At 52.7% G+C, this 25,257-nt stretch overlaps 1 protein-coding gene across 3 annotated transcripts in view; it reads right to left on the bottom strand.

Moving 5' to 3' along the window:
* STK32C (serine/threonine kinase 32C) overlaps positions 1–25,257 on the bottom strand; it is a 91,040-nt gene that overhangs the window by 34,227 nt on the left and 31,556 nt on the right. For 2 of the 3 annotated variants that reach the window (XM_067000315.1, XM_067000313.1), the window contains exon 2: positions 7,431–7,486. The exons of the other annotated variant lie outside the window; for it this stretch is intronic. In XM_067000315.1, coding sequence (XP_066856416.1) covers positions 7,431–7,486 — 56 coding nt within the window. The remainder of the gene's footprint in view (positions 1–7,430; positions 7,487–25,257) is intronic. 3 annotated transcript variants of the gene reach the window in all.

The following is a 25,257-nucleotide window of genomic DNA, read 5'->3' as shown; positions in this document are numbered from 1 at the left end:
CTGCTCTCATTCTGGGCAGCTGGACACAACTGTGGGACTCTTACAAGGATTTTGCAGAGGAAAGAGAAAATGCCCCTAAGAAAGGTTGGCTTTGTGCCTCCAGCTCACAGGACTGAGCTGCACCCTCTTGGGAGTTGTTTCTTTTGCCTGCGCTGTAACGGCACTGCATCATTTTACTCTTTATAGCAAACAAGAACTTCACAGTCTGTACACAAACATGTCATGTGGAAGATGTATTATGGATTTGCTGTCTAGGCTTCCTCCCACTAACGACCTTTTGGAAACTGCTGTAGGAAAGCATTACATATGCCTACCACTGCGTGACTTTAGGACTGAGAAGGCACTGAGGAAACGCACAGGGCCCGGTGAAGCCTTGGGCCGCCTCAAACAAACGGCAGCGGGCCCGTACAGCGGCAGCGCCGCGCGGCCGCAGCGAGCTGCGTGGCTGCGCCTGGCCTTGTGCCTCTGCCGGCCGGCGGCACGTTCGCCTTGGGTGGGAAGGCCGCGGGCGGGCCCTGCGGCCCGGCCAGGCTCCGAGCCGTACGGCCCCCTTGCCATGGGAATGGCGACGTTCGGGCCCGCTCCGCTCAGGCGCCGCGTGGGAGCTGCGGGTACTTAGCGCTGCCCCCACAGCACCACAGTCTGCCCCGGGGACAGCGGTGGCACCTTCCTGACCCACCGCGGCTTCCAACTCGATTAACTTCACAGCTCCCTGCGGTGGAGCTGCCGGCGTCGCTGCGCTGGGTGCGGATCTCCATAGGGAAGGCCCAGACAAAAGACAGATATAGAGGAATAAAGGAGCTGTTCCCACCTACGTCTCCGTTTATACTCCTCTCGGGGTGACAACTTCCCTTTCCTTTTCATTTAATGCTTGGCTTTTGGAAAACCAAAAGCTTTACATAAAATTACATACAATTAAAGACATTTTATATTTCATGCCTCCATTTCGTTTTGTACAGTTTGTAGGTGGTAGGGGATAGAAAAGCGCTGGAAAAAACAACAAAACACAACTTGTTTGGATGCCAGGGAAAGGCACTAGTTACATCCCTGGAGCCCACAAAATTAAAGAGTAGGAGCGAGGCAAGGATGACAGAAACGCAGGACGGGACCATTCGGTACCCTTCTCTCTACCCTTTTCAATCACTTCCTACCACTACAATTGCTAGTGACAGTTTATCACACCGCCAACGTCCGACATACAAATAGTGCTGGCGTACCGACCCCCCAGTGTCGCCGCTGGGGCTGTGACAGCCCCGACGTGTGCTCCCCGCGGCGGCACCCAGCCCCAGCGCGCTGTGTGCAGCTGCTCTGCCCGCCGCCGGCTGGCTGCCAGCCCCGACCGGGTGCCCGGGGACATCGCCACCGCCCCGCCGGCCGGAGCCGCTCCTCCTCGCAGCCCAGGACTCAGGCTTTCCCATAGAGGAGCTCCGCTGCCAACTGCATTACAATGCAGGCGCATGCCGCAAGGGATTGAGTCTGCTGCCTTTACACGAGGCTTCATGAATTAAACATTTGTGTCTGGTTCGCTAAGATGAGGATATGTGATTTTTTTCATATTTACTCCTACTGACTTTTAGAACTGTTGGCCAGTTTCAGCCAAATTTCACAGAAGGGTGGATGTCGAGAAGCTATAAAAGTTCCTCTCGGCTTTGCAAAAAACAATGAGACGACGCAAAAGACAGACCCAGGAGGGAAAGGCTCCATCGTTAATGAAACTGTATGATCAAACACCAAGGAGTTTTCATCAATTCATCACACCAAGTTCACCGGTCTGTTTTAATTCAGACAGGCTTTACTCTGGCAATGGACACTAGAACCTATCCAGTGCTGGTGCACTTTGATGAGAAACGACAAGAGAAGGTGACAAAATTTCAGGAGAGGGGTAAGCAGGCGCTTTCCCCAACAGCTCTGCAAGCCCAACGTGGAGCACGTCTATCAAGTGCTGGGGAGTGCGCAGAGTGAAAACATCCTATGGTTTATTTTTTAGTCAGTAAAGAGGATAGGCTAGCTCACACCAAAATTTTATTCTTGGTTGTGTACATGACCTGTGGTGTGTTTGCCAGCTACCGGAGCCCAGAGAACACCACGAAGGTGCTGTCTGCATCTGCCCTTCATCACCTAGGAAGGGAAGTGTAAGGAGGAAGGTAGGTGAGCACGAACGTGCACTTGTGAATAAGCACAGTGCGAATACTGCCCCAGGAAAGCCAACCTTAGCCCATCAAGAGGCTTCATCAAAATATGCAGGGCACTTCCCCGAGACAAGTTGGAAAGAATCGGTGGACCAACTGGAGTGAGCTCAGGGTTGGACGCTGTTTGAGAACAAACGTCACGTTCAAATGCCATGAGTTACAACTGGCATCCCGTTTTCCTCCAGTCTTCCACCAAGCAGGAAACAGCAGGTTTCAGGACTCAGGAGGACAGCGGCACCCAAGTGGTAAGCCAAGAAGCTGCATGAGAAAGGAGTGCACAGACTGAAGTTATCCTGCTCAGGAGCCAGCCCCCGGGAGCCGCCAGGCAGCGCCGCAGCAGGTTTCGGGGGGCGGGTGTTTCCACCCTCTCCTCTCCAACGCTGCTTTGCCAGCCCACAGCCTCCCAGCTGCCGGCGGCAGCATCGGTCCCACCTCCGTCCCACCTCCACCCCACGCCGACGTGACTCATCCGCCAAGAATGCCGGGGGCTGAAATAAACCCCGGGCAGTTTCAGATGCGAGGATTAATAAGGGCCTGGGTATATAATGATAACAAAAGTGGGTAGCTTTTTTTATAAATCACTACCTTAAGAAGGCTGATCCTTCAGAAACCCCAAATATGTCCTTGGTGCGGTGTGCGCTATCGTGTCCCAGACCTCGTTTCAGATGAAAATGTTCACTTTGTTCACAACCACGCAGCAGAAAAAGCTGCCGAATACTTTCACTCCTGCTGCTCTCACAACTTGAGATGCTGATGGCAAGGTACTGCTGGACCACATCGGACCAGTTCAGGGCGGGCCCTGAACCGCGCTGGTTCCCCCGTGGCTGCGGAGACCCTCCGCACCGCCCCAGGCCCTGGGAGGCCCCTCGCCTGACTGTCCCCAGCCGGCTGGCCCCGCCGGCCAGGGCGCCTCCTCTTGTGGCGGCCTCCAGGGACGTGTCCCTCTGCTGGGAGGTGTGGGGCGAGCCGCGGGGCTGACACCTCGCAGCAACACGTGGCCCGAAACCACCCGCAGCACGGATCTAACCTCGGCCTCGCACCTGCTCCAGCACGGGCAGAGAGATAGAAGGGAAAAAAAATATCCGTGGTGGTTTAATGTCAGAGGATTATGTTTCTAGCCTTTCTTTTGGGGGAAGAATATTCAACATTTATAAAACTGGGAAAAAAAGGAGAAAGGATAAAGCTTGTGTTGATATCAAAGAGGCACTCGGTTGAGAATAGACTTTAGGGGAATTTTATCTATCGTGTATCTACTGGATGGGCATCTATGACCTTTAGAAAATGGATTAAAGCTTTACAATACCCAGCTTCAGGCTGTGTGAATTATTAAAGCAACACAGTCACGACGTTAAAGCGCTTCTGCAAAGCAAACAACGTTAAGAGCAAGCTTTGGCTGGAAAGGTCGCTCCCCGCCGCCCTCCCCGGGGCTGGCACGAGGTGTGTGGGGCAGGCGGCTCCCGGGCACCGCCGCGCGGCCCCAGCCGAGGGGCCTGGCGCTGGGAACGCCTCACGCCGCGCTGTGACGAGAGGTACGACCGCCGTCGTCGGACAAACCGGTGCCAGAATTTAACTTCTCATCTTTGCAGGTTACTTGTTTCCGCGAGCCTTCGGTAACATACTGACCAGGTCAAATGCAATTGGGAAGCAAAGCCGAAGCCGGCCACGGGGCCAAACACTGCGGCACACGGGGCGAGGGCCCTCAGGGGAGCGCCCGTGCCCACAGCCCGGGGGGTGACCCGGGAGCGGGGCACGCCGGCTGGGACGATGGTCGTTCGTTTCCCGCTGCTCTTCCTGCCAGCCTGGGTTCACCCCCCCGTTTCCACCAGCAGACATGAATTCCAGCTGAGGAACTTAGGATATGCTTTTATTTCTTCACAGCAGCGAAGTGAAAATAACAAATTCCCCATAACCCCAGTTCTTTAATCCCTAGCAAAAATAGAAAAGGTGGTAGCTGATTAGGAGCACATGTGGAAGCTCGGATAAAAGGAAAACCTCGGGGAGAACAATCTGCCTTTCTGCCTCAAGGTCAGCTTTTAAAAGGGAGATGTCAAGATACCTACAAAGCAACTAACGCCTTCTGAGACTTCCAAGTCTCACGGTGTCTCTCACGAAGCCCACCAAAACTCGGAGCGAGTTTCCCATCAACAGAGAGGATCAAAACTTGCATCAGATTCTGAAAGCCCCTTCCTGGCTGCTGCTCCTCGGGTCACAGCCCAGTTAAAACTGGAGCAACTTCCGCTGCCTGAGAAATAAGTCTGTGCTACAAGAGGAACATAACACTCCTATTAAAATACTGTAAACCAAATAATATTATCTCTAATACATATGGGAATATTGTAAATTTCATAATTTGAGTAAGGAACTGAGCACAACCTTTGTTTGATTAATAGTACCTTAAACACGGTTAAACTTAACTCTAGCATAGAAAAATCAGCCAGTTTTTGCAGCCATCCCAGAGAGGAAGTTCAGGGACTCTCCAGTCTCTTCAAAGGCAATTTCTGGGTTCCCTTTGAACCATGAACAGACCATGCAGTCTGTTCTGAGAGGCGCACAAAATGAGAGTGGAAACAAAAATCTGGAAAAGCAAATGCACTGCCCAGAGCTACCCAGAGGCAGGGTGCTGCTGGCCAGGTGCCTTCACTACCAGATCGCAGGGCTTCACAAATTTCACAGGTCCCACATGGGCACACCGAGGGTTCACACTCTCAGTTTGAGAGGGATGGGACGTTGGCTCCTAAAAACCTTCCTGGATGTGAGCACACAGTGCTTGAACCAACCAAAGCAACTAAATCACTCATATATTTCAAGTTAACAGTTTTCAGGTAGGTAGTTCCACATTTTCCATAATTAAATGCAAGTTTTAAATGATTTTGTAAATGCAAAAAGTTTTTCCCAATATCAAAGGAAATTTAGCATATTGACATAACTATCCAGAAGGATGACAGATGAATCATTTCAGCATTTTGTTGAAACTGTATATACAGTTCTGATGGCTGACAGACTGCTACACGCTAGACTTAGTCTTTCTTCAACCTAAACAGAAGTGGAAGCAGCCATGAGGAGTAGCTCTCCGAAGCCAAAAAGGTCCTGCCCTGAGACAAGAATAATTTTTCTCCTTTTTTCATTCCGAGTAGAAGTAATTTTCCAGCACACAGTGCTGCTGCTCACCAGAATCAATCTCTTTTCTCTGGAAAGTTTACGTCTGGAAGGATGAGTCTCCTCATATGACCCCGAATAAATGTTAGCTGCAATTTTTTAGTAAGGTTTTGATTTAGGTTTTTGGTCTTTGACAATAAGCAGAAGTCATAAGACTCAGATTTCCTGTTCTTGCCAGAAGCATCTGGAGAGAGTTTCCCCTGCTGTTTGCCTTACCTTTATATTGCTATCCTAAGGAAGGACCTGTGCTTGTATCTAATCATTCTTCATCATCTAACATAACCTCAGAAATCTGATGTAGCTCTGCTTTCAGCTTTTGCCTCATCTTGCTCAAGAGACAGCAGTGCAATTGTGGGTGCCTGTTTAAAACCCACCCTCTCCCTGCCTTACGCTGTAGTTGGCATAACATTTTCATTAGCCCTCATCCTGTGGGAATTCACAATGAAGCCAGGCAGGGATCTGTGTGGGCAGACTGCGCCCTGAGCGTGCCAGAACGATGCAGTAGATACCTCAGGGAACTCAGGCTGCAAGGAAACATCTTCACGAGCAAGTAGTGCTAACGACGGTGCTACTGCTAACAGTGCCCGTTCTCCCAGCTCTGAGAACTGGACTGTGCCTCATCAAGACCGAGGCTGGGAACGTACATCTGTTGTTTCTCAAGACATGCTACTGACACATCTAAAGTATTTTAAAATACCAGCAATTGGTAAAAATGCCATCTCTTCTGGCAAAACAGGTCCCACAGACATCCTGAGACATTTCTGCTTTTGCAAATTCTCCAGGCACCTGGGCCTGGGGCACGGGGGGCTAGAGCTGCATCGAATGCAGGGGGCCACGCTGCGCGCGCCTAGGCTGGTGGGACGCTGCCTCGCTGCAGCTGCCAGCAGCAGAGTGAAGGAGCGCAGGGCAGCGCAGCTCACCTCCTGGGCCGGGTCCAGGCTTCCTTACCCACCCTGAGCGAGCTGCTGATCAAAGCAGGATGGGCAGAAACCAGCCAAGACGACCAGACCAGAAAGAAATGAGGGGATACAGCTTTCTACTGACCGACCAACTCGTGTTCAGCTTATCTCAGCAGTGTATGGAGACATGAAGCTGCTGGCACCATCCTCTAAACGAGTTTGTGCTATTTTACATGTTTAATATTCCACACATTTTGCCCAACCCAAGGTGCACTTCCCTGCCCCAACCTAACACCATCCTGGTACAAAGCCCCACGCTGTGTAACTGCATGAGAAGATTGTAACAAACCAAACTCAGCGATTTGCATGAATCCTGACCAGGGCTATTGCTCCAAGGCTCCTGTCCGTCGGATGCAGGTGTCTTGGCTAAACAGAGGAACACGGCTACCGCTGGGACGTGGTAAAACACAGGTGACAAAATAACTGTGAAACTGTAGGAATGCAACGAAGTCTTGTGCATGTATACATGCACACCAAGCTTTCGGCTCACAGTGGAAATAAAAGGTATAAAATGCTGTGACAAAATCAGCAAATACAGGGACAGAGACTCAGTGAAAAAGGGAATGAAGAAGGAATATAAACTAGCAAATCAAACAATAATTGATTTCCAGAGCTATCCAGCTTTTTGATCATCATCTCCCACCTTCTCCCACATACTTGGCAAAAAAAACTTATTAAAGATAATCAACAAAAACTCTTAAGCAGAACTCATTTCTGAGTAGGAAAACTGCCCGAGGCTTCAGAGAACCCTCCCGACCACACCGTGTCAGCTCCATCCGTCTCCCCGAACAGCTTCCAGCTCCTTCCCGACCAGCTGTCACCGCTTGCTACCAACAAGCCCCCTCAGGAACAGAAAACATAATGAATACTTGCCACAAAATGATCACAATTGTGCTCGTAATCTAAAATACAGCTGTTTCACCAAGATGCCAAGAACTAAAGCAATGCCTTATGGCAACAAAGTATTCTCCTGAATGCATTTCTCCTGTGTTTACTTAGCAGCCATCATCCCACAATAAAAATAATTAACTTCAGCAACATTACTGTTTCAATAAACGGTAAGCACTTAACAGCAGACACCTGATAAAACGTACAGGGGAACTTGGGGCTGAGCGTACAAGCCTACCTTGCCAAAGCTTCCCTTCCCAATCGCCCGGAGAATCTGGAAGTGGTCAAAGTTCACTACAAGACAAAGAAAAAACAATGTAAATTTGTAAATGCTTTACTACAAAGATCGTGCATTTAAAAAGGCAAGGAGATATGTAAAGAGCATTGGTCAAGCTTCACTAGAAATCGCCGCCTCCTGTGGAAGATGCAGGACACCAGTTACTTTCCTTTCAGTGCTCTTTTCTTTTACCTGCTTGAAGTTGCTAACAAACACGTTTGCTAACCAGGCGGTTTAGCACCAGTTAAATACGGCCCTAACCTGCGTCGATACTGGAGGGGTCCTGCGGGAACACCCCGAGCGAGGGAGTCCCGGTGACGAGGGCACCGCCACGCCCCACGCCCCCGGCCGGGCAGCTCCTGCTCGCCACGTCCCACGGCTCAGTACTGCTTGTGCACACGCAGCAGACAGTCGGTGCGTTGTTTGTGCCTTCCGAAGGACAACGTTTACAGGATGGGGACTGGCTTCCGCGCTCTGCATGTGCAAACCCACCCGTACCAGATCGGGGATTTGCTCCAGAGCCACGGCGAGGAGTAACGACGGGAAGGACAGCGCGGATGCAACACCTCAGCTACTGCCTCCATCAGTAACTGCTGCAAACAAAATCATTTCTACCAACCTGCTGATATGATCTAAAGTCTAAAGTTTAAGTGGTCTTAAAAAAAATAATGTCTATTTCTACCAATAACGAGACAATCCCTACTACCATATAATTGGAGTGCCTCGTGGATAAACAAATAAAGAAGCCCTGTCACAGAAGCAGAGGTAGCAGGCACAGCATCGGTCCCGCTGCACAATGGCCACCTCACACCCGGCTCCTCAACGTCCCCGGGGCTCAGCGGCAGCCAGCAGGGCTGCAGACGAAGCCCAGGACGCGCACCCTGCACGACAGCTGGCCCCGCGTCCCCCGGGCACCCAACGTGCCGCAGGGGCTCGGCCCCGCGTCCCCCGGGCACCCAGACGTGCCGCAGGGGCTCGGCCGCGGGCTGGGCTGCGCCTGCACCTCTCCACCCGTCAGATCCCGGCCTTGCAACGGACCCTCGGGACTTCCTTCCTCCCCAGAAAGCCCCGAAAGTTGGACCGAGAGCAACGCTTGTTACGGGCCTGGGGATTTCCAGCATGAACGATACGTGAGATGGGCAGGAGAGTGCTCCAACCCATGCGTGACTGACAGCAGAGACAGAAATCACACAGGAAGAGTGGGAGCAAAGAATTCACTATAAATACTCCGAGTCCCACTCCCATAGCTTAAATAAACGCAGACCCGTCATCTCTGAGGATGAATCAAAAGCCCACACATGCCCGTGGAGTTCCTATTATCCTTTTGTGCTAGGCTTATATCCAAAATATTGTTATTGTCACTCTTGTGGGACATTTTCTGCAGAAGAACTCAAAAAACTTTGCCAAATGGAACGGAGAACAGTCTGGCCCGGCTCCTGCCGCGTGTCTCCCACGTGCCGGGCCCGCTCCCCCCGGCGCTGAGGGCCGAGGCCCGGCCCCCTCCGGGCGCTCCAGCGGCGACTCCGCCAAATGCCGGGGAGCTGCCGCCCCCCTCCCGGCAGCCTCCCGGGACACCGGGCACGGGGTGTCTTCCCCTCACCGCCCCCCGTCTCCGAGAGCCAGCAGCCTTTTTAGCAGGGCCAGGCGGCCACGGGACCTGGGCAAGGGCGCGGGTAAGGCCGGGAGCCAGCGGGCAGCTTGTGGGACGGGTGCTCCCTGCTGGGGGCAGAGCCCACCCCGGAGGAGCAGTCCGGAGCCACGCACAGCACCCTGCTGAGGGCTTCCCCCCGCCCCAGGGACAGAACTGTACCGAGCAATGCACAGACCACGGCTACAGCTCGGTAGGAAACACTTCAGCTGAAACCCAGGGCCCTCGCACACAGCGCTGGAGCACTCTGGGCAACGGATCCAATTCTTTTCCAGATGCACGCAAATCCATTAATTGAACTTTGGTCACTAGGAAATATGCGAAGAGGAAACATGATTATAGTGAGTGTGTTTAAAGCACAGTAAGCTGTTCGCAATTAAACTGTGCGCCAGTGCTCATGGTCTGTGAACCCCTTCAGGAGGCCAGTTTTCGACAATTCTTCATTACAATGTTTGGAATATTGTGTAGAAAAGCATCGGCACTTAGAAAACAAACCCCAAGCTGTCATTCTCATGTATCCATGACTACAACTGATGGAGAAAGCATGCTCCAGTCAGCAGTCAAGAAACAAATCCAGATATGAATATTTACCAGGCCCTCGAACCTCTCAGCAGACATCACTTTTGATAAATTAAATACACCAGTCTGCTGATTTGAAGTACGGATGATGTCAGATGAACTTGACTTTTCTCCAGTTTCATTATTTTCTTCAGGAATTATTAACTCCAATAAGTGAAAAGCAAACCTCAACATTTGAGTAGAAAAGCACAGTAGCAGCATGTTGCTTTTTGTGTGTTGTATTTCTAAAAAAGACGACATATCACTGCAGCATTTCTGATCATCCCCGAAACAGAAATCCCGAGCCCGCCTGCAACAATTATGTGTGCTCCAGACTCCTCTTTCTGTGAGCTGGCGGAAGGCTGTCGCGCAGCAGCAGCGGAAGAGCTGATTATTTGGGGGTGACTTGTACCAGCCTGACTCACGGACGCCAGGGAGGGATTTCGTGACACGCTCCCCGCAGCAGGAGCTGACAGCTGCCGCCTCTGCACGGGACCACGCTCGCCCCCGCGCTGCCTTCGGCGCGGCACGGCTCTGCGGGCACGGTCGGTGGGCTCAGCAGTGGGCCTGGCTCGAGGCTGGGCCGCAGGGACCTGCGGCAGGGACCTGCACACCGCCCCGCAGCCGACCACGGCGGCGGCACCGCCACCCAACGCCGTCTGTTGTGCTCAGCTCCCCAGCGGGTTTTTCGATAGCAACTCGTGGAGAAACCAAGCTAAATATTCCTATTGACTTCTCTAACAGCTCGTTAGCAGCGCAGCACCTTCTCAGCACAGTGCTGGACGTAACATGCCAGTATTTACCACCAGAGAGACATGCCTCTTCCTGACATCGAGCACCAAAGCGTGAATCACAAACAAAGCTAAGCACCGTGACCCGGATTTGCCTAGTGCTGCCCCGCTTTGTTCTCAGCCCCCGGCCCACGAGGAAAGCAGGACGGCAGGGCTCTACGTGCCTGCTGGACCTCCCCGAGCCTCACGCAGCCCCCTCCAGCCCCCTTCACAAGAGAGGGCCAGGTGCTGCGCTGACATCTCTGCAATTAAGATTTCATTGCAATCATGGCACGTACCGAGATATAAAGCAGCCTGGATCCGCTCCTCCTATCTGCCAGGGAAATAAAGAGAACGGAGAGTAAGTTTCTCTACAACAACCTTTTATACAGAAGGATGAGCATGCCTCAATACGACATGGATGAGTTTTTAGTCTTTACTATCTTAAAACTAGGAATGTTTTCAAGATTTTTGCTGTTCATTCTGTATTTATTTACAAAATATCGAAGTATGGCAAGACAAAAGTACAGCAAATCTTCAGATACTCAGTGGACACCAAGTGAAGGTCCAGTATCAGGACCTGGTATTAACAGTAGGAAAACAATGAGTGTGGTTAGTAAAGCTGATATCCAGCATCCTCAAATCTGAGGAAAACAGAAAGTCTGATATCACATTTTAAGGACCAAGACAACCTTTCGCTATTTATCTGCATGTTTTTCAGCTTCATCGATAAAAATAGCGAGGTCTCAGCTCCAAGAATTTCTCTCTATGGGGCTAAAGACATAAGAAATTCTCTTTTGATTTTTTTAACAACAAATTTGTAGGACAATTACGGCACGATCAACTCTCTCTATTAATGCATTTCTATATGCTGGCATAATTAATAGCATATGTCTACCTATTACATTACTGCAGCCTAGCTCGGGAAGAAAACACCACAGTAATTGATGTAGAAACATTCATATGCGGCCACGGTAACCACAAGTTTGCTGCCAAAAAACGCCAGGAGTTTCAGCCCAAAGGAAGCAGAGTTAGACGGAGTTAAAAGCAATCACACACCTCGACTTCAGCCAGAAAGGAAGGGCCCTTCTGCAAAGCCAGGAGGCAGCGGACGGACCCCGAGAGCAGCCAGCCCGCAGGGAACCGGGGGCAGCGGGCACCGCAGGGGGGAGACACGGGCACGGAACCGAAGGAACCGGCGCAGGATCCACAGACGTGGGGTCAGGAATAGGTTTGAGAGCAAGGGGCAGGGCTTGAGCAAGGACAGTGGGCAGACTAGGGAAGCAGCACAGAGACCATGTAAGCGTAGATGCCACTGCAACGGAAACCCACAGGAAGTTTCAAAGGCAGCGGTGAGCCTGCCGAAATCCGTGGGAGAGAAGCAGGACAGCAGAGGGACAGGAAGGGCTCAGCACAGAAAGCTTCCGAGTTGGAGGATGAATCTGACTGAATTGGAAAGATCAGAAAAAATACAAGTGAGGATCAAAATTAGAGGCGAAGTAAAAGCAACTTCGGAAAAAAAAAAAAAGGTATTTGATGGCAAGAGGGGAGCAAAGACCAGTGGGGAACGATACCAGCAATGCTCCCCACGTCTGAAGCCCTTCTGCTGTGCTCCTCCAGAGCCCCTGCAGCGGTCTAACGCGCGGCGTCGGTTCTCTAGCAGGAAGGCTCCACGCGGCACAAGAAATCACTGCTTTCCTTTGGGCGCTGGAAAGGCGCAGGCAACACGTTTGGCCTCCAGCACATAAGGCTGATCTGTTTTACCTATTCATATCTACAGAGAAGATTACATGGGTGAGAAAAATGGAAATACAGAATAACGTGACTGACAGGGAACTCAAGTGAGCATTAACTACCCAGGAACTCAGGGAATGCTGGTAGATAATGAAAGAAATTAAAGGTATAATACAAGCCCGGTGCTATAAATGAACCCCTTTAGAAAACAAGGATTCAAACATACTATTAGGAAGCAACTCTGAAGTCATGTAAAAACAGTAAGTTATTGTATGATGAAAACGAATCTCTGACTCCGCAAGGAATCAAATACACCGCACAAAGCAACTGCAAAGTCATTTTAGGGAGACTGCGTTATTGATACTGGGTACGAGAATGTTTGTGCTGGCCACAACCCATTCCTAATTAGCGCAAAACGACTGTTTACATTGGCCAGGATGCCTTCCGAATGGGTGCCAGTGTGTTATGTTCATCTGCCTCTCCATCAGCAAGCTCAGGAGGCAGGAGCGACCGCCATGAGCAGTACGGCACCTTGTCTGCTGCGAACTGCAGGCTTTACAAACCCTGTTTCTGCCAGAAGAACTGCGTTACGTGGTAATAGCAACCCAGAGGGGTGAACTGGCTATTCATTAACCGCCCAGCCGAGCTCTCTGTCGGTGCAGATTAGCGAGCGCTAAATGAGCTCACGGCGGTCTTGGCCACAAGCACAGGAGACGAGCACGTGCTTTCTCTCCGCATGCTGAGGGGCGAACGAGGCGGCTGCAGGTTGCGCAGTGACCCCAGCAATTCTCCTCGATTCGCCCCCTGCGGCTCGGGGGGAGGCCCGTGGTGCTCACCAGCCTCCTCCGGCCCACCCAGACCAAAGCAGTGACCTAACACCCTGAGACCAAGGCCAAAGACATTTTGTTTCTCAGTGCTCTGATGTGTCCAGCAAGTATTTTTAGAAGGGTACTGCCCCGCAGCAAAACTGCCTCTGATCTTGGTAAATGGCCCGTTTTATGTTGGTACCGCTTGCTAAACAGCTTCCAAGCAAGCCTGTCCTCAGGTGGTGCTCCCCCAAAGGGAAAACAGGATTTGCCCCTTACCCTGCAGGCACGGCACGACGACGGCTGCAGGCAGAGCAGCGGGGCCGGGCTGCCCGCGGCCGAGGCAGGGCGGCAGGGAGCAACCCACGCAGGGCTGCGTCACGCTGGGGGTCCCTGGGCTTGCCCTGCACCCGCTGGGCTGCTGCTTCCAGAGCCGAGCCCTCGGGGGCCTTCCCCTCGCCCTCCCCTAGAGATGTGCTCCGCAGCACGAGGAGGCTCCGCGCAGAGGAAACCACCGGGTTAGGGCAGAGGCACCTCCTCCAGGTCGGCAGAGCGCTCAGGTGAGGATGCGATGGTTTGTGAACAGTGCTTGGGTGCGTCTCTAGGGCTCGTATCTACAGCATTATTTTCTCTGTTGGACATTGCTGTAGGCATGCGTTTGTCTCTGCGTTAAATACACTATCTCAAGTCCACGTATGGAGCTATTATTCCTACAGAAGACGACAATTAAAGCAAAGCCGATGCTAATCGTTCGCCCTGGAACAGAAGGGCGCTTCTCCCCAGCGGTGCCGCGTCCTACCACGAGAGCTGGTCCCATGCTGCCGCACGTGGCCCTACCAGGAGCCGCCAAGGCGAGACAGCAGCATCCTGCCCAGTGCTGCAGCACACGAGGCAGGCACCGAGCCGCCTCCATGCAGCCGGAGCTGCCTCACCTCGTGGCAGGACAGACGCACCACTTTGTGTCCCTGGGCGCAGGGGCAGGGGGTGCTGTGCACGAGGAGCTGTGCACAAGGTGCTGTGCACGAGGAGCCCCCTGCCCTGCCGTGGGGGCGAAGACACTGCCCAGAGGGTGCTGGTGTGCTGCCCAGGAGTCGGAAGGGTCGCAGGAAGAAGCGGCACGGCTCCTGGCAGCCTCCCTCCAGGCACAGCCCCGCGGCTGCACTCCTCCACCACGGACGCAAGTTGAGCCGCCCTCACGAACCACCCCGGGCAGGCTCCTGGGCGGCAGCACCATGTTGTGTGCGTGAAGGAGAGCTTCTCGTGCAGCTGGAACGAAACCCCGCTGGGAAACTGTCAAACTCTGCCACTGCACCGAGTCTAAAGCAGAGCGGAGCCGCAGCCGTTTGATCACGGTATTGTCGTATCTGGGCTGAAAGGACTGCTAATTAGAGCCCTGTGAGGTATGACAGGAACACACCATTTTTATTCCAGCTCCTTGGATGTGTCATTGTAGCAAACCTGAAATCTGTTTCCTGGGGCAGATGCACGTTTCAGAAGCTAATGCTGAAGTACAGGCTTGGATGCACAAGGACTGCAGAAGAACGCTGATGTGGCAGAGAAAACAGCTCTCTGCCTTCACGGCAGCAACTCTGGGAGGTAAAAAATTGTTTCGAGGAGTTTTTACCATATATTTTGCATTTTAACTGTGCTTCATATCTGAGAATGTGAGCTTAAGACACCAGAAAAAAACAAAGAGACAGGGACAGGAGAAGCAAGGTACCGCTCGCTCCTGCACCGCAGCAGATGCACCGTGCCGCAGCACCGCTCCCCCACCGCCTCCAGCACCGCTGAGCCCCGCGGGCAGCAGGCAGGGAGCTGCCACGGAGGAAGGTGCCGGCAGCCAGGGCACTGCCCCAGAGCTCGGGGCAAGAGCCAGGGGCCTTTACCCACACAGGCAGGGGCCGAACGGGCACAGCAGAAGGCCCCAGGCCGATTTCCCATGCTGAATTATTTAAGCTTACTCTAAAGCGCCTGCGATCACAGAATCACCACATGGTTTGGGTTGGCAGGGACCTTACAGCCCACCCGGTCCCCCCCCGCCATGGGCAGGACCCCTGCCCCCAGCCCAGGCTGCCCAAAGCCCCCCAGCCTGGCCTTGGGCACTGCCAGGGATGGGGCACCCACAGCTCCTCGGGGCAGCCTGGGCAGGGCCTCGCCGCCCTCACGGGGAAGAATTTCTTCCCAACATCTAATCTAGACCTACCCTCGTTTAGCTTGAAGTCAGTACCCCTTGTCCTGGCACTGCACGATCACACAGGTGCCAGCGCCTCGCGCAGGTGATCTCCTTCCCACCTGTGACACTTCTCCCGACTCCTCTCCGCGAGCAGCCCGCGAGACCCAGCAGAGAGGACCTGGGGAGCAGCAGGAGGGGGGAGCAGCGGGGGCCGGGAGGAGGGGAGCAGCAGGCGCGGCTGAGCTGCGGCTCTGGCACGCTCCTTCCCGCACCGGCTCTGCCAGCTCAGGCGCCCGGCTGGAGTTAGGGCATAATCACCGCTTCTCGCTCCACGGCACCAGTAATTATTTTTCTTCATCTCTCCCTGCTCTCTCTCCCAGAATAGAACAAGAGCATCAGGAAGGTTATGTGAGCCATTTAATTCTGGGACGGTTCCACTGTAATTATCAAGTCGGGTTATTCCAGCCGTGTGGGGGAAAAACGAAGGAACAGAATGTCCCCTCCTGGTCACCTCCCGTGGCTCCGCACGGCTCCTCCTCCGTAAGTGCTGGCAGCAGGAGCCCGCCACCGGCCCTGCCTCCTTAAACCCAGGCTGCCCCCCTGGGTGGGCTCTGACATGCCAACCAGAGGGAAAACCCACTCATTCGGCAGAAGTAAAGGGTGCAATGCTGCTCGGTTTTAGTGCGGATCGGAGCAGGATCGCGCCTTTAGAACAGCACAGCAACCATCATGCCTGTACGCAGCGAGTGATGGCCTTTGTAATTTCAACATAAAAGCTTGCAGAAAAGGCTTCTAGAAAAACATGTAGAAACACGTGCCTGGAAGAAGTGATCAGATAACGGACGGAAAGACTCCTCACTCCTCACCTTCCTGCCTTCTTCTGTGCAGCTGCCGATCAGGGTTGGGATTCATCACCTAAGATCAACAGGGGGCACGGGGGACCTGAGACACTTCACAGCCAACGTTCCCACATCACACCCGCATCGACGCACCTGGACTGAGCCTGCAGACACCACCCCTGGGCCACCGCGGCCCCCAGCTCTGCCAGGGCAGGAGGGGCGCTACGCGGCACAGCCGGGGAGCCCAGGTGCACACGTGGCAGCGGCACCCGCCGGAGCCCAGCCCCAGGCCCTGGGGAGCTGCTGCCGCCACACGCTGCTGCCACCAACACCAGCCCTGCTGCCACCAACACCAGCCCTGCCGCCACCAACACCAGCCCTGCCGCCACCACACCAGCCCTGCTGCCGTGCTGCTCCTGCCTCCTGGCCCCTGCATGCTGCCGCCGGGAGGGCCCTCGCCAGGGCACTGCGCTCGTTCAGCCCTCTGGCTTTAACGCAGGCTACAGGGGCTTTTTTTCCCCCGTCTTCCTAGTTCAGTGTCTTTCTCTAGTTCTCATTGAAAGGCACCAAAACATTCCTTCCTGGAAGGCATGGCGCCTTACGCTGGAAAACAAATCTAACTAAACTCCAAATTCAGCTTCGGTCTTTAATCTAGCCGGCAGATCGGATGTGATCTCCAGCTTATGAAATTTTACTTCAAGTAACTAACACTGATTTTGCAAACAAGAATGTTGTTATAACGTGCTTATAGTAATATAACATTAGCAATAAACATCTGCTAAATGTTACTTAATGATTCTGCAACACATGCAGTGCATGATAAACGGCTGACTTCAGGTGCCTTACAAAACATTTAGGCTGTACTGTGCTCGGTGCTGGGCTGCGGCTGCTAAAATCCCTGAGGGGAACAGAAGGCACCTCAGTAAAGCTAAACAGCTTTAGGCAAATTTATTTCAACAAAAATTACAAAGATGTCTAGCCCAAAATATAATTCATTTTCTCAGTTTAATTTCATTTTTTACTGTGTGTAGGGAGGTGGCAATGTCTCTCTTTTTTCTGTAATGTTTTCAAAACTGGATGTGACAGTGCTTTTCTGCAAAGCAGACCTCCTTTTTCATCGGAATTTTAAGAGGTAAAAGGAATAAAGAATTAAACGAAAGAAATATATGATCCAAAACGAAGTTTTGATTTCTCTTCTGAAAATACTGAATTTCAGGTCACCCAAACCAAGCTTTTTTCCCAAATCCTCTGAAACGCTGCCGAAGCGGCGGCCCCGTTACCCTACTCGTGGCAGAGCTGCACCCAGTCGTGCACGAGGCGGAGCCCTCGCGCCCCGCCGCCAGCCCTCGCTCCGGTGCCCCAAAAAGCAGCTCCAGCAACCGCAGCGCCCCCGGACTCGCCCCAGCCGGGCCTCAGCCCCGCCACCCTGCAGGCTGCCCCTCGCCTGCCTCCGCCTGGAGGAGAACTCCTCGAGGAGAACTCCTCCTCAGCAGTTTTCCACCACGCGTGCAGAGAAGCGTTATTTGGTGCCTGCGCTACCAGAGCAGCACCGCGAGCCAAGCCAGAGCCCAGCCTCGCAGCTCCAGCTCACGGCCAGCTTCCCACAGAGACTGGTGCTGATGGAAAGCGCTCGCCTCTAATTAAAAAAAAAAAAGAAAAAAATCTTAATGTTTGGAGTTTTCCCAAAAACTTGGCTGAAAACAAAGTTTGGGGCAATTCTGCCATTCCCATTTCAAATTAAAAGCTGATGAGCTATTTCGCCCAGGAAAAACAGAAAGTTCTCTGTTTTGCCGGTCTCTCTTCGCTGTACCACATGCTTTGACTCTGCACTGCTAAGGTTTGCTAAGGTTTGCAGTTTAAATAGTTAAAGAATTCTCAGAAGAAGATGCAGACACCTTTAATAATCAGAAATAAAACCCAGCCAGTGAAGAAATACACTGTTTTTAGGAAGAAACACTGCTACTAGAAGTAATCCGCTCCAGTGCTCCAAGTTCTATGAGAAAACATCCTCTAACTTTGGACTTAACCACAAGTCCACGAGGGACTCCTGTGATGAAGCAGAAAGCATGAGGAGCAAGAAGTTGTTGTTCACAGGTTTGTAATAAAATTGTGCATGTAGAAGTTCAAGAACCATTGCCAAAATCAAACTACGAGATGTGTAGAAATGTAAATCCCAGCCCCAGCTACGGCTGTCGTGCAGGGCTCTGCAGCAGCATCGCATGGGGCAGCAGGTCGCCGCAGGTGGCACCACGTCCCCCCGGGAACTGCTTCGGAGCCGCTGCCGCTCCTTCACGCTCCTTCTTATACCGCAGCTCTAGGCTTTGCTCCCAGACTTTTAGCCCAGAAGACAAGCCAATGAAATATTTAAGGCAATCCAGCGAAGCTTGATGAATTTTGGAAGCACAGGAACGCCAATATGGACTGCAGCTCAGCTTATGCAGAACTGCATCTAAGCAGAAGGAGGAGGTCTCTTAAGACCAGCCACGAGCCACTTACTGCAACTCCAGACTGGAGGAGACCACGGGTGCCCTTTTCCTGCCGAGCCACGAGAGCCCCACCAGCCGCCGCTCTTCTGGGGCCCTGCTCAGCTGCAGCTCTCTGAGCTCTGGTCTTCGTGGCAGCCTGAGCTGGGAGGGCTGAGCCTGCGAGGGAGAAGGGGAGCACGGAGCTGCCGTGCACCCACGGGCATGGGCGACAATGACCATGGGGGCACAAAAGCTAGCTTGTTGCACCTTGCTCCTGTGTCTAGCAGGAAGCTTTCCTGGGGTTCTGCAAAAGACAACTGGGAACGTAATTAGTGCATGTTTTCACTGCTCTGTGGGCAAGCAATACTGCCAACCAAATCTAACTGCCTTATTTAACATTCCCAGGATTCGTGGCAAAGTCAGCAGCGCTGCCCCTTAGCCAGTACTGCCCTGTTAGACTCCGCACTGCGCACACCAGTACGACGTACATCAAATGGATGAAGAGCAGGACGAGCTGTGATTGTTGGCATAGTTTTTAATGTGGTAGCCAGTTTTCAGCGCTAATACAGCAGGGACAGAAATGTTCGCATTTATGCCTACAGTAACAGTTTAATTCAGTGTCTTGAACTTGCAGCGCAATAAATAAAAATGTTTCATATCAGAAATACTCTGTATTTTCATGACCTTAGCTCACCCTGTGGTTCTCACTGTGCAAGGAGAACCATGCAATGATCAATTAGTTCTTCAAACCCGTTTCAATGCTCTGTTTAACGAACAGCTGAATAACAACAAAGCAACCTTGGAGGACCTGATACTACGAAGTGCTTTACACCCTCATGCCTTTAATTCACCTCTGTCCTGGGGATGAGCACAAGCCTAAATCTTGTATCTTCATTCAGCAGGAACCTTCCTGCAACGGATGAGCAGAATTTAAAGGATGCAAGGGGCTCGTGCTGCCCTCCTGCACAGGGATGCACTTTGTTCTGAAGGCATGCCACCCTCCACCACAGCTCCTTCTCTACGTTAATCACTCCGAAGTCACTAAATTATTCACCGTTCAGAAAACGTATTTTCATCGCCCAGAGTTAGCAATTGGAAGTAACTTGCAGAAATAGGTCAGCCTCATCCCATACAAGAATTAACATACATTTCATGTGCTCCCCCCCAGTTTCTATTTTTAAACTCTGCTCCACGTGAGGACGGGACAAATTTAAACCCTCTGCATTTTTCATGCTGCTGCATCACGCCAAGCCTACAGGCCTCACCATGTGCCCTGACTTTACATTTTTAATAAACTGCACCCAGCAACGAAAGTAACAGACTGAGCTGCCTGGCCTTCCCCCAGGGCGTGAGCAAACCCTTCGCAGCAGCTGCAGAGCGCACGGCACGAGTTTCCCAACGCCGCTACCTCAGCTCCAGACAACTCCCTCCTGTTTTTCACCTGCTTTGGAGGGGGGGAGCAGTTTGCGGTTTTCTTTCTTTTCTGTACCTACGTGCCTCCCAAATAAATGGATCTTAAGATGACATTTAAAAATAAAGGAATCTTTTGCTGGCTCTTGTAGTTCGCTGTTTCCACACGTCTCCAAATGCAGTGCAGTTCGCTAGGACTGTTCCCCAGCGAGCTGTTAGCCCAAGGGGGTCCACATCAACCCCTGCTCGCGGGAGCCCCGGCACGGGCCCGTGCAGCTCCCGCTGTCTGTTCCTGCCTTGCCCGGGTGGAGGTGCAGCCCCACGGCTGTCTCCGGCCTCCGGGAAGCAGGATCCAACTGAGAGGCAACTATGACACGTGAAAGTACAAAGCAAGAAACCTTTCACATACTATCCCAGACCTGCCGATAAAGAGCAAAATCAAGATCACAGGCCCCAGCACGCCGCCAGGAAAGCAAAGGAGCCCGGCCCGCAGGGGCAACGAGCGCCGGAGGAGGGCCACAGCACCGTGCGGACGTTCCTGGGGCCGCCAACCGCCACCAGCCCCGTGCTCTATTCCTGGCTGCCCATCTGATCCAAAGCGAATTGAACTGACTCTCCCTTTGTGTTGCCCGCTGAAAAGCCCATTTTTCAGTGCAAAGCGTGCCTTCCACTGTCTGTCGTGCATACTCGAGCTAGCACAGTGGGGTCTTATTCTACACAGAGATCATGTAAAGATGTCCAAGCAGAATTATACACCAACTGCTTGCGGGTCAGAGCTTTATCTCCTGGGTGGATAAAGAGCAGAAATAATGAGAAGAGGTCCGTGGGTGCCTTGTGAATTCCAAGGTCCACATTCAACAATGCTAACAATGGCAGTGCCAGACCTGGGGGACGATATTTTGCCTACCAGAATCAACAGCAGACCTTCCTGACTTTAATGAGGTACCCATTTTCTCCGTAAAGCTCTGAAAGTGCCCATCTCACTGCGTGGAAAACCACAAGCCGCGTTCCCTTTTGGAAGCACCAGGGATCTGCCTTAAGCCAGTCTCAGTTACGCAGCTTAAAATTGGCTGCAAAACGGGCAGAGAAACCACGGCAAAATCAAGCCCTCCAGGCTTCACGCTTTTCAGTGGGATACTGCTTGTTTGTGATTCGTACCAGGACAGAGAGACGCTGGTCTCGGAATAAAACCTGTGCTGCCACAGATTCATTGCTGCATCGCTTTGTTCCTGTAGCACACTGAAGTGATTGTTACCTGCCCAGGAAGAAGAGCGCTAACAATGCTGTGCTCACAGACTTCTGCGAGCACTCGATCCAAAGCAACTGTTCAGCTCGACAGCAAACAGTTCATGCTAATTCCTGCTAACTTTTAATATTTGTGTATCGAGAAATGCAGAGTTCACACCGAAATGGCACGGATTCTAACACACAGCAGGATTAACTCTTCTCGCTTTAAACTTAATTATGTGCAGTCAGGTGGCACTTAATATTCCTCCTTCCTTAGCTAAACTCAACACCCCACGTTTAATGATTTCAGTGCACATACGCTGATGGAGCTAATTAGGACTCCTGTAGGGCTGAGCTCAGCTTTTTCAGTGTTGTCTAAACTGAAAACAAAATGTTCTAGAAGCCATACTGCGTAGCAGACAACTTGTTTCTACGATTCCACAACCCAATAATGTTTGCTGGAAAAATGAAAATATCTCAAAAGATACACACCGAAGAGTCCATCTCCTGGGCTTTCAGACCATTCCACCATTGACTCCAGTTTCAAGAGGACCAAACTGGGGACCACATGAAAAAACTCCACGTACATACACTTTGAAATGGATTATGCTAAAGGCTAAGCAAAACCTCAATTTAAGAATACAAGGAATAAACAAAATAAATTCCTCCGTCCGTGACTCCCCGCTGAACACGAGAAGGGTGCAGCAGTCAGCCCGGTGAGACGCTGGCTGGCCCATCATTAACCAGCCGGTACTGTGCCTCAGCGTGCCGTTTGAATGCCAAAAGGTAACTTCGGGAGCGCGTTACAGACCGTGCACGGGATAAGCTTTCCAACACAAGCCGAGGGAACAGAAACCAGCCGCAGAGGAACGTGAAGCCAGCCCGCCGCTCTGCCAGCTGGCGAAGTCGCTGCGGTGCCAGGCAGAGACATCTCAGCCACTTTCCACGGGAACATCGCTGCATCCGGCAGCGGCCCCGGGCAGGGGGAGGCACGCAGCCACACTGGCTCCCGGCTGCCCAGCGGGCAGAAGGGTTTAAGGGTCTTCTGCCGGGCGGGCAGACGGATTTAAGGGTCTTCTGCCGGCCCGTGCTTCGGGGCCCAGGATACTGCCCCGCGCACTGACCCGCGGAGGGCTCGTGTCATTCCCCGCACAGACAGGGTTACAGGGGTGAGCGCCTGTGCCCTCGAGGGAGGAAATGGGACGCAGGGGGGAGCCTGGCCACGTCTTGCAGGGGAGGCCATGACCCTGTGTGCATGCCCTTTTCTCACCAGCACTGCAGATGTCAAGCTCCCACCGGCTCTCTCCGCGCCCCGGTCCGTGCAGGCGGTGCTTCTGACCCCGGTGAGCTCCCCGAAGCAGCCCAGGCGGCTTTCCCACAAACACCGCCGGCTGCACGGAGAGGTGGCTGGGGCTGCTCCTCGAAGCCACCTGATGTGGCCCTGCTCGAGCAGAGGCTGGACCAGATGGGCCCAGGGGTCCCTTCCAGCCCCAACATCTCTGTGATTCTGGGATCACCAAGGAAGAAAAAAAGAAACTGGAAGAGAATCGCTAGTATCAGAAAAATCCAGCCATCGGTATTTTTCTTCAGACAGGGTAAGACTTTTAAACTACCATCATCCACTCTCCACTTATTCTGAGAGGGCTGATGAAGAGCCATACAAGGAGCAATCATTTAGTCCTGAATTAAAGTGCCATTTCCCAAGCCTCACAAGTGACCACATGTGTAATGAGAGCTGACACCTGAGGAGCCATGGAGAAGAGCACACGGTTACAGAAGCACTGCTGCGAACACCACACGTGGCTCCGCATTTAAGGCTCACCCTTGCAGCACACGGGTGGCCGGGGAATTTTGACACGGGCAACAGAGAGCACGGGGCCTCCTGCAGCAGCTCCCCAGCGTCACCCGGTGCCGATCGCGGGCTCCAGCTCCCCAGCTTCGTGCGGGGTGTGCGAGGAGCAGCAGAGTGGCGTGCCGTTCTCCAGCCCGCCGTGTGTGCCTCTCCCTTCTTCTGGGGGAGATTTCTAGCTGCTTTCTAGCACTGATGCCAACAGGGATTTGTTCCACCAAAATTTCAAGTCCTACAAAAAAAAATCTCCTCTGACGGTACTTAGGATGAAGAAATCACCTATTAAAATGGCCTCTAACTCTGAACTGTCCCAGAGTCCCCTTAGCAGCTGGTGCGAATATCCCAGCAGAGCCATCTTAGGGGAAAGCCCAGACCCTGGGGAGGTCGCAGGCACCTGCTCCAGGCTGGGATGCCCCGTGCAGCCTGGCTCCATGCACGTGTGTGCGCACACGGGTGTATGCATGCGTGTCCTCATGGAGCAGGACAGTCAGGAGTTTCCTGGAGGTCAGTAAGTACGGAGGTTGCTGCTAAAATTCCAATTCCGGCCTTTTCTTCAGCAAAGGTTCGGGAACTGGGGGCAGGCAGCATTCTGGACACAGAGCAGCACAGCTCTAGCTGGCAGCAGCCGCCCTGCACCTCTCGCGGAGGTGCCCTTACCTCCTGCGGCTGCCCATCAGATTCCCTTCTGCTCCTCAGCACGACAAAGCCCTTCTGAACGAGCAGGCAGATGTAAGCGGCACAGATGTAAGCTCCAGCCCCAGGCAGGCCACCTCTGTCCCTCCACACGGCTGTCCCTCCCCGTCACAGGGGCACGAACGGTCCCGACAACCCCAGTGCCAAAGGACAGACCATAATCTTCGGGGTCAGGAACCCCGCGGTGGGCGATGGCGCTGCCCCCGCTCGCGTCTGATGGAGATTCCTCTCCGCTCAGACAAGATGACTGCTATTTTTGGACCTTCAGACTCCCGCTTCAAATGTCAGCAAATTTACATCTCAAAAATACATCCGCTCCTCCTCTAGCACATACGAAGCATTCTGGGCAGCTGAGAAGGAAATTGTGCTTACTCACTGCAGCACTCTGCTCCCAGACCCTGCCGGTGACGGGCCTTCCTTCGCACAGAGGCTCTGCGCGCCCTGGAGCCTCGGGCAAGCGCCCAGAGCACCGTCCCCTCTCCAGAAGCGGGTCATGAAATGCCCTCCTCTGCCCAGCAGCCGCTGCAGAGGCTGCTGGCTGCCGTGTGCTCGAGGGGAAGGCCGGGCTGCCTGCTGAAGGGCTGGCTAGCTGCTCTCAGGGCATGAGCCCGGCTTCCCAGATGGTGCCTTCTGCCGGTACAGAGCAACCCCCATCACCTCCCATGCAGGCTCAGAAGAGCTTCAGAAGCAAACCCTTTTAATAAGCAAATAATTTGCACTTTTTTCTACGTTATTATTAAAGGACTAACTGCAAATCCCCTGGGTCAGTCTCACTAGGTGTTACCCACAACATGACTTAAGACTGCAAAAATCCGGGCCTGTTAAGAAGGCACCAGTCGTCCCTCTCTGAACGCCGAAGTGCTGCAGTGTGTGTCACCTGTATAAATAGAGAAATCACGTAACGTGAAAGCATCAGATGACATGACCGCAGAATTGCATGCAGAAAGGAAAATACAGGCTTAGCCAGATCCTGACATTAGATTGACCTCTCTCATCTTCCCCTTACCTTTACTTTTTTCCCTGCCTCTCCTGTTTTATTTCTCTTTTTCTTTCCTCCCACTCAAACACTGCGATGAACTGGTACTCAACTCCTGCTAGAAACACACTGATCAAGATGTATTAATTCATGTAAAATCTTCTCCACTTTTCTACACCAGAAAGAGAAAGCTGAAAAAAAATTATTTTGAAGTTCGAGATAAGTAACTACAGCATTCTTACAGAAAAGGCTCTCTATCACAGCAGGTGACCCTGATTTCCAGCATTACTGCACGGAGAGCTACTCAAACTATTCATCATTAAATTAGCCCCTTTCTTTTTCTAATAATCATTTAAGACTCGTTCCTACTTACTGCAAACGTATTCACCCTGTCAGCAAGGTCTGGACTGCGTACTGCACATATCCAGAGCTCCCAAGAGCGGAGCTCTGCGAGTTTCAGGAAACAAACGCAGACCTTGAACCATGGAAGAACGTTTTCTTCTGAAGAGCGACGTCTCAGAGAGGGCACGTCGCAACAGACACCTGCTCCACAAAGGGCGGTTTTACTCCACTCCCTTCCAACGCTGAGCCCCGAGCCACCCCACGCATTTCAGGCCCTAAGAGCAGCGCCGAGCCCGGG

The sequence above is a fragment of the Anser cygnoides genome, chromosome 7, assembly GCF_040182565.1.
Source record: "Anser cygnoides isolate HZ-2024a breed goose chromosome 7, Taihu_goose_T2T_genome, whole genome shotgun sequence".
NCBI lineage: Eukaryota > Metazoa > Chordata > Aves > Anseriformes > Anatidae > Anser > Anser cygnoides.
The sequence above is the reverse complement of the archived record's forward strand: the minus strand, read 5'-3'. Positions and strand labels throughout refer to the sequence as shown.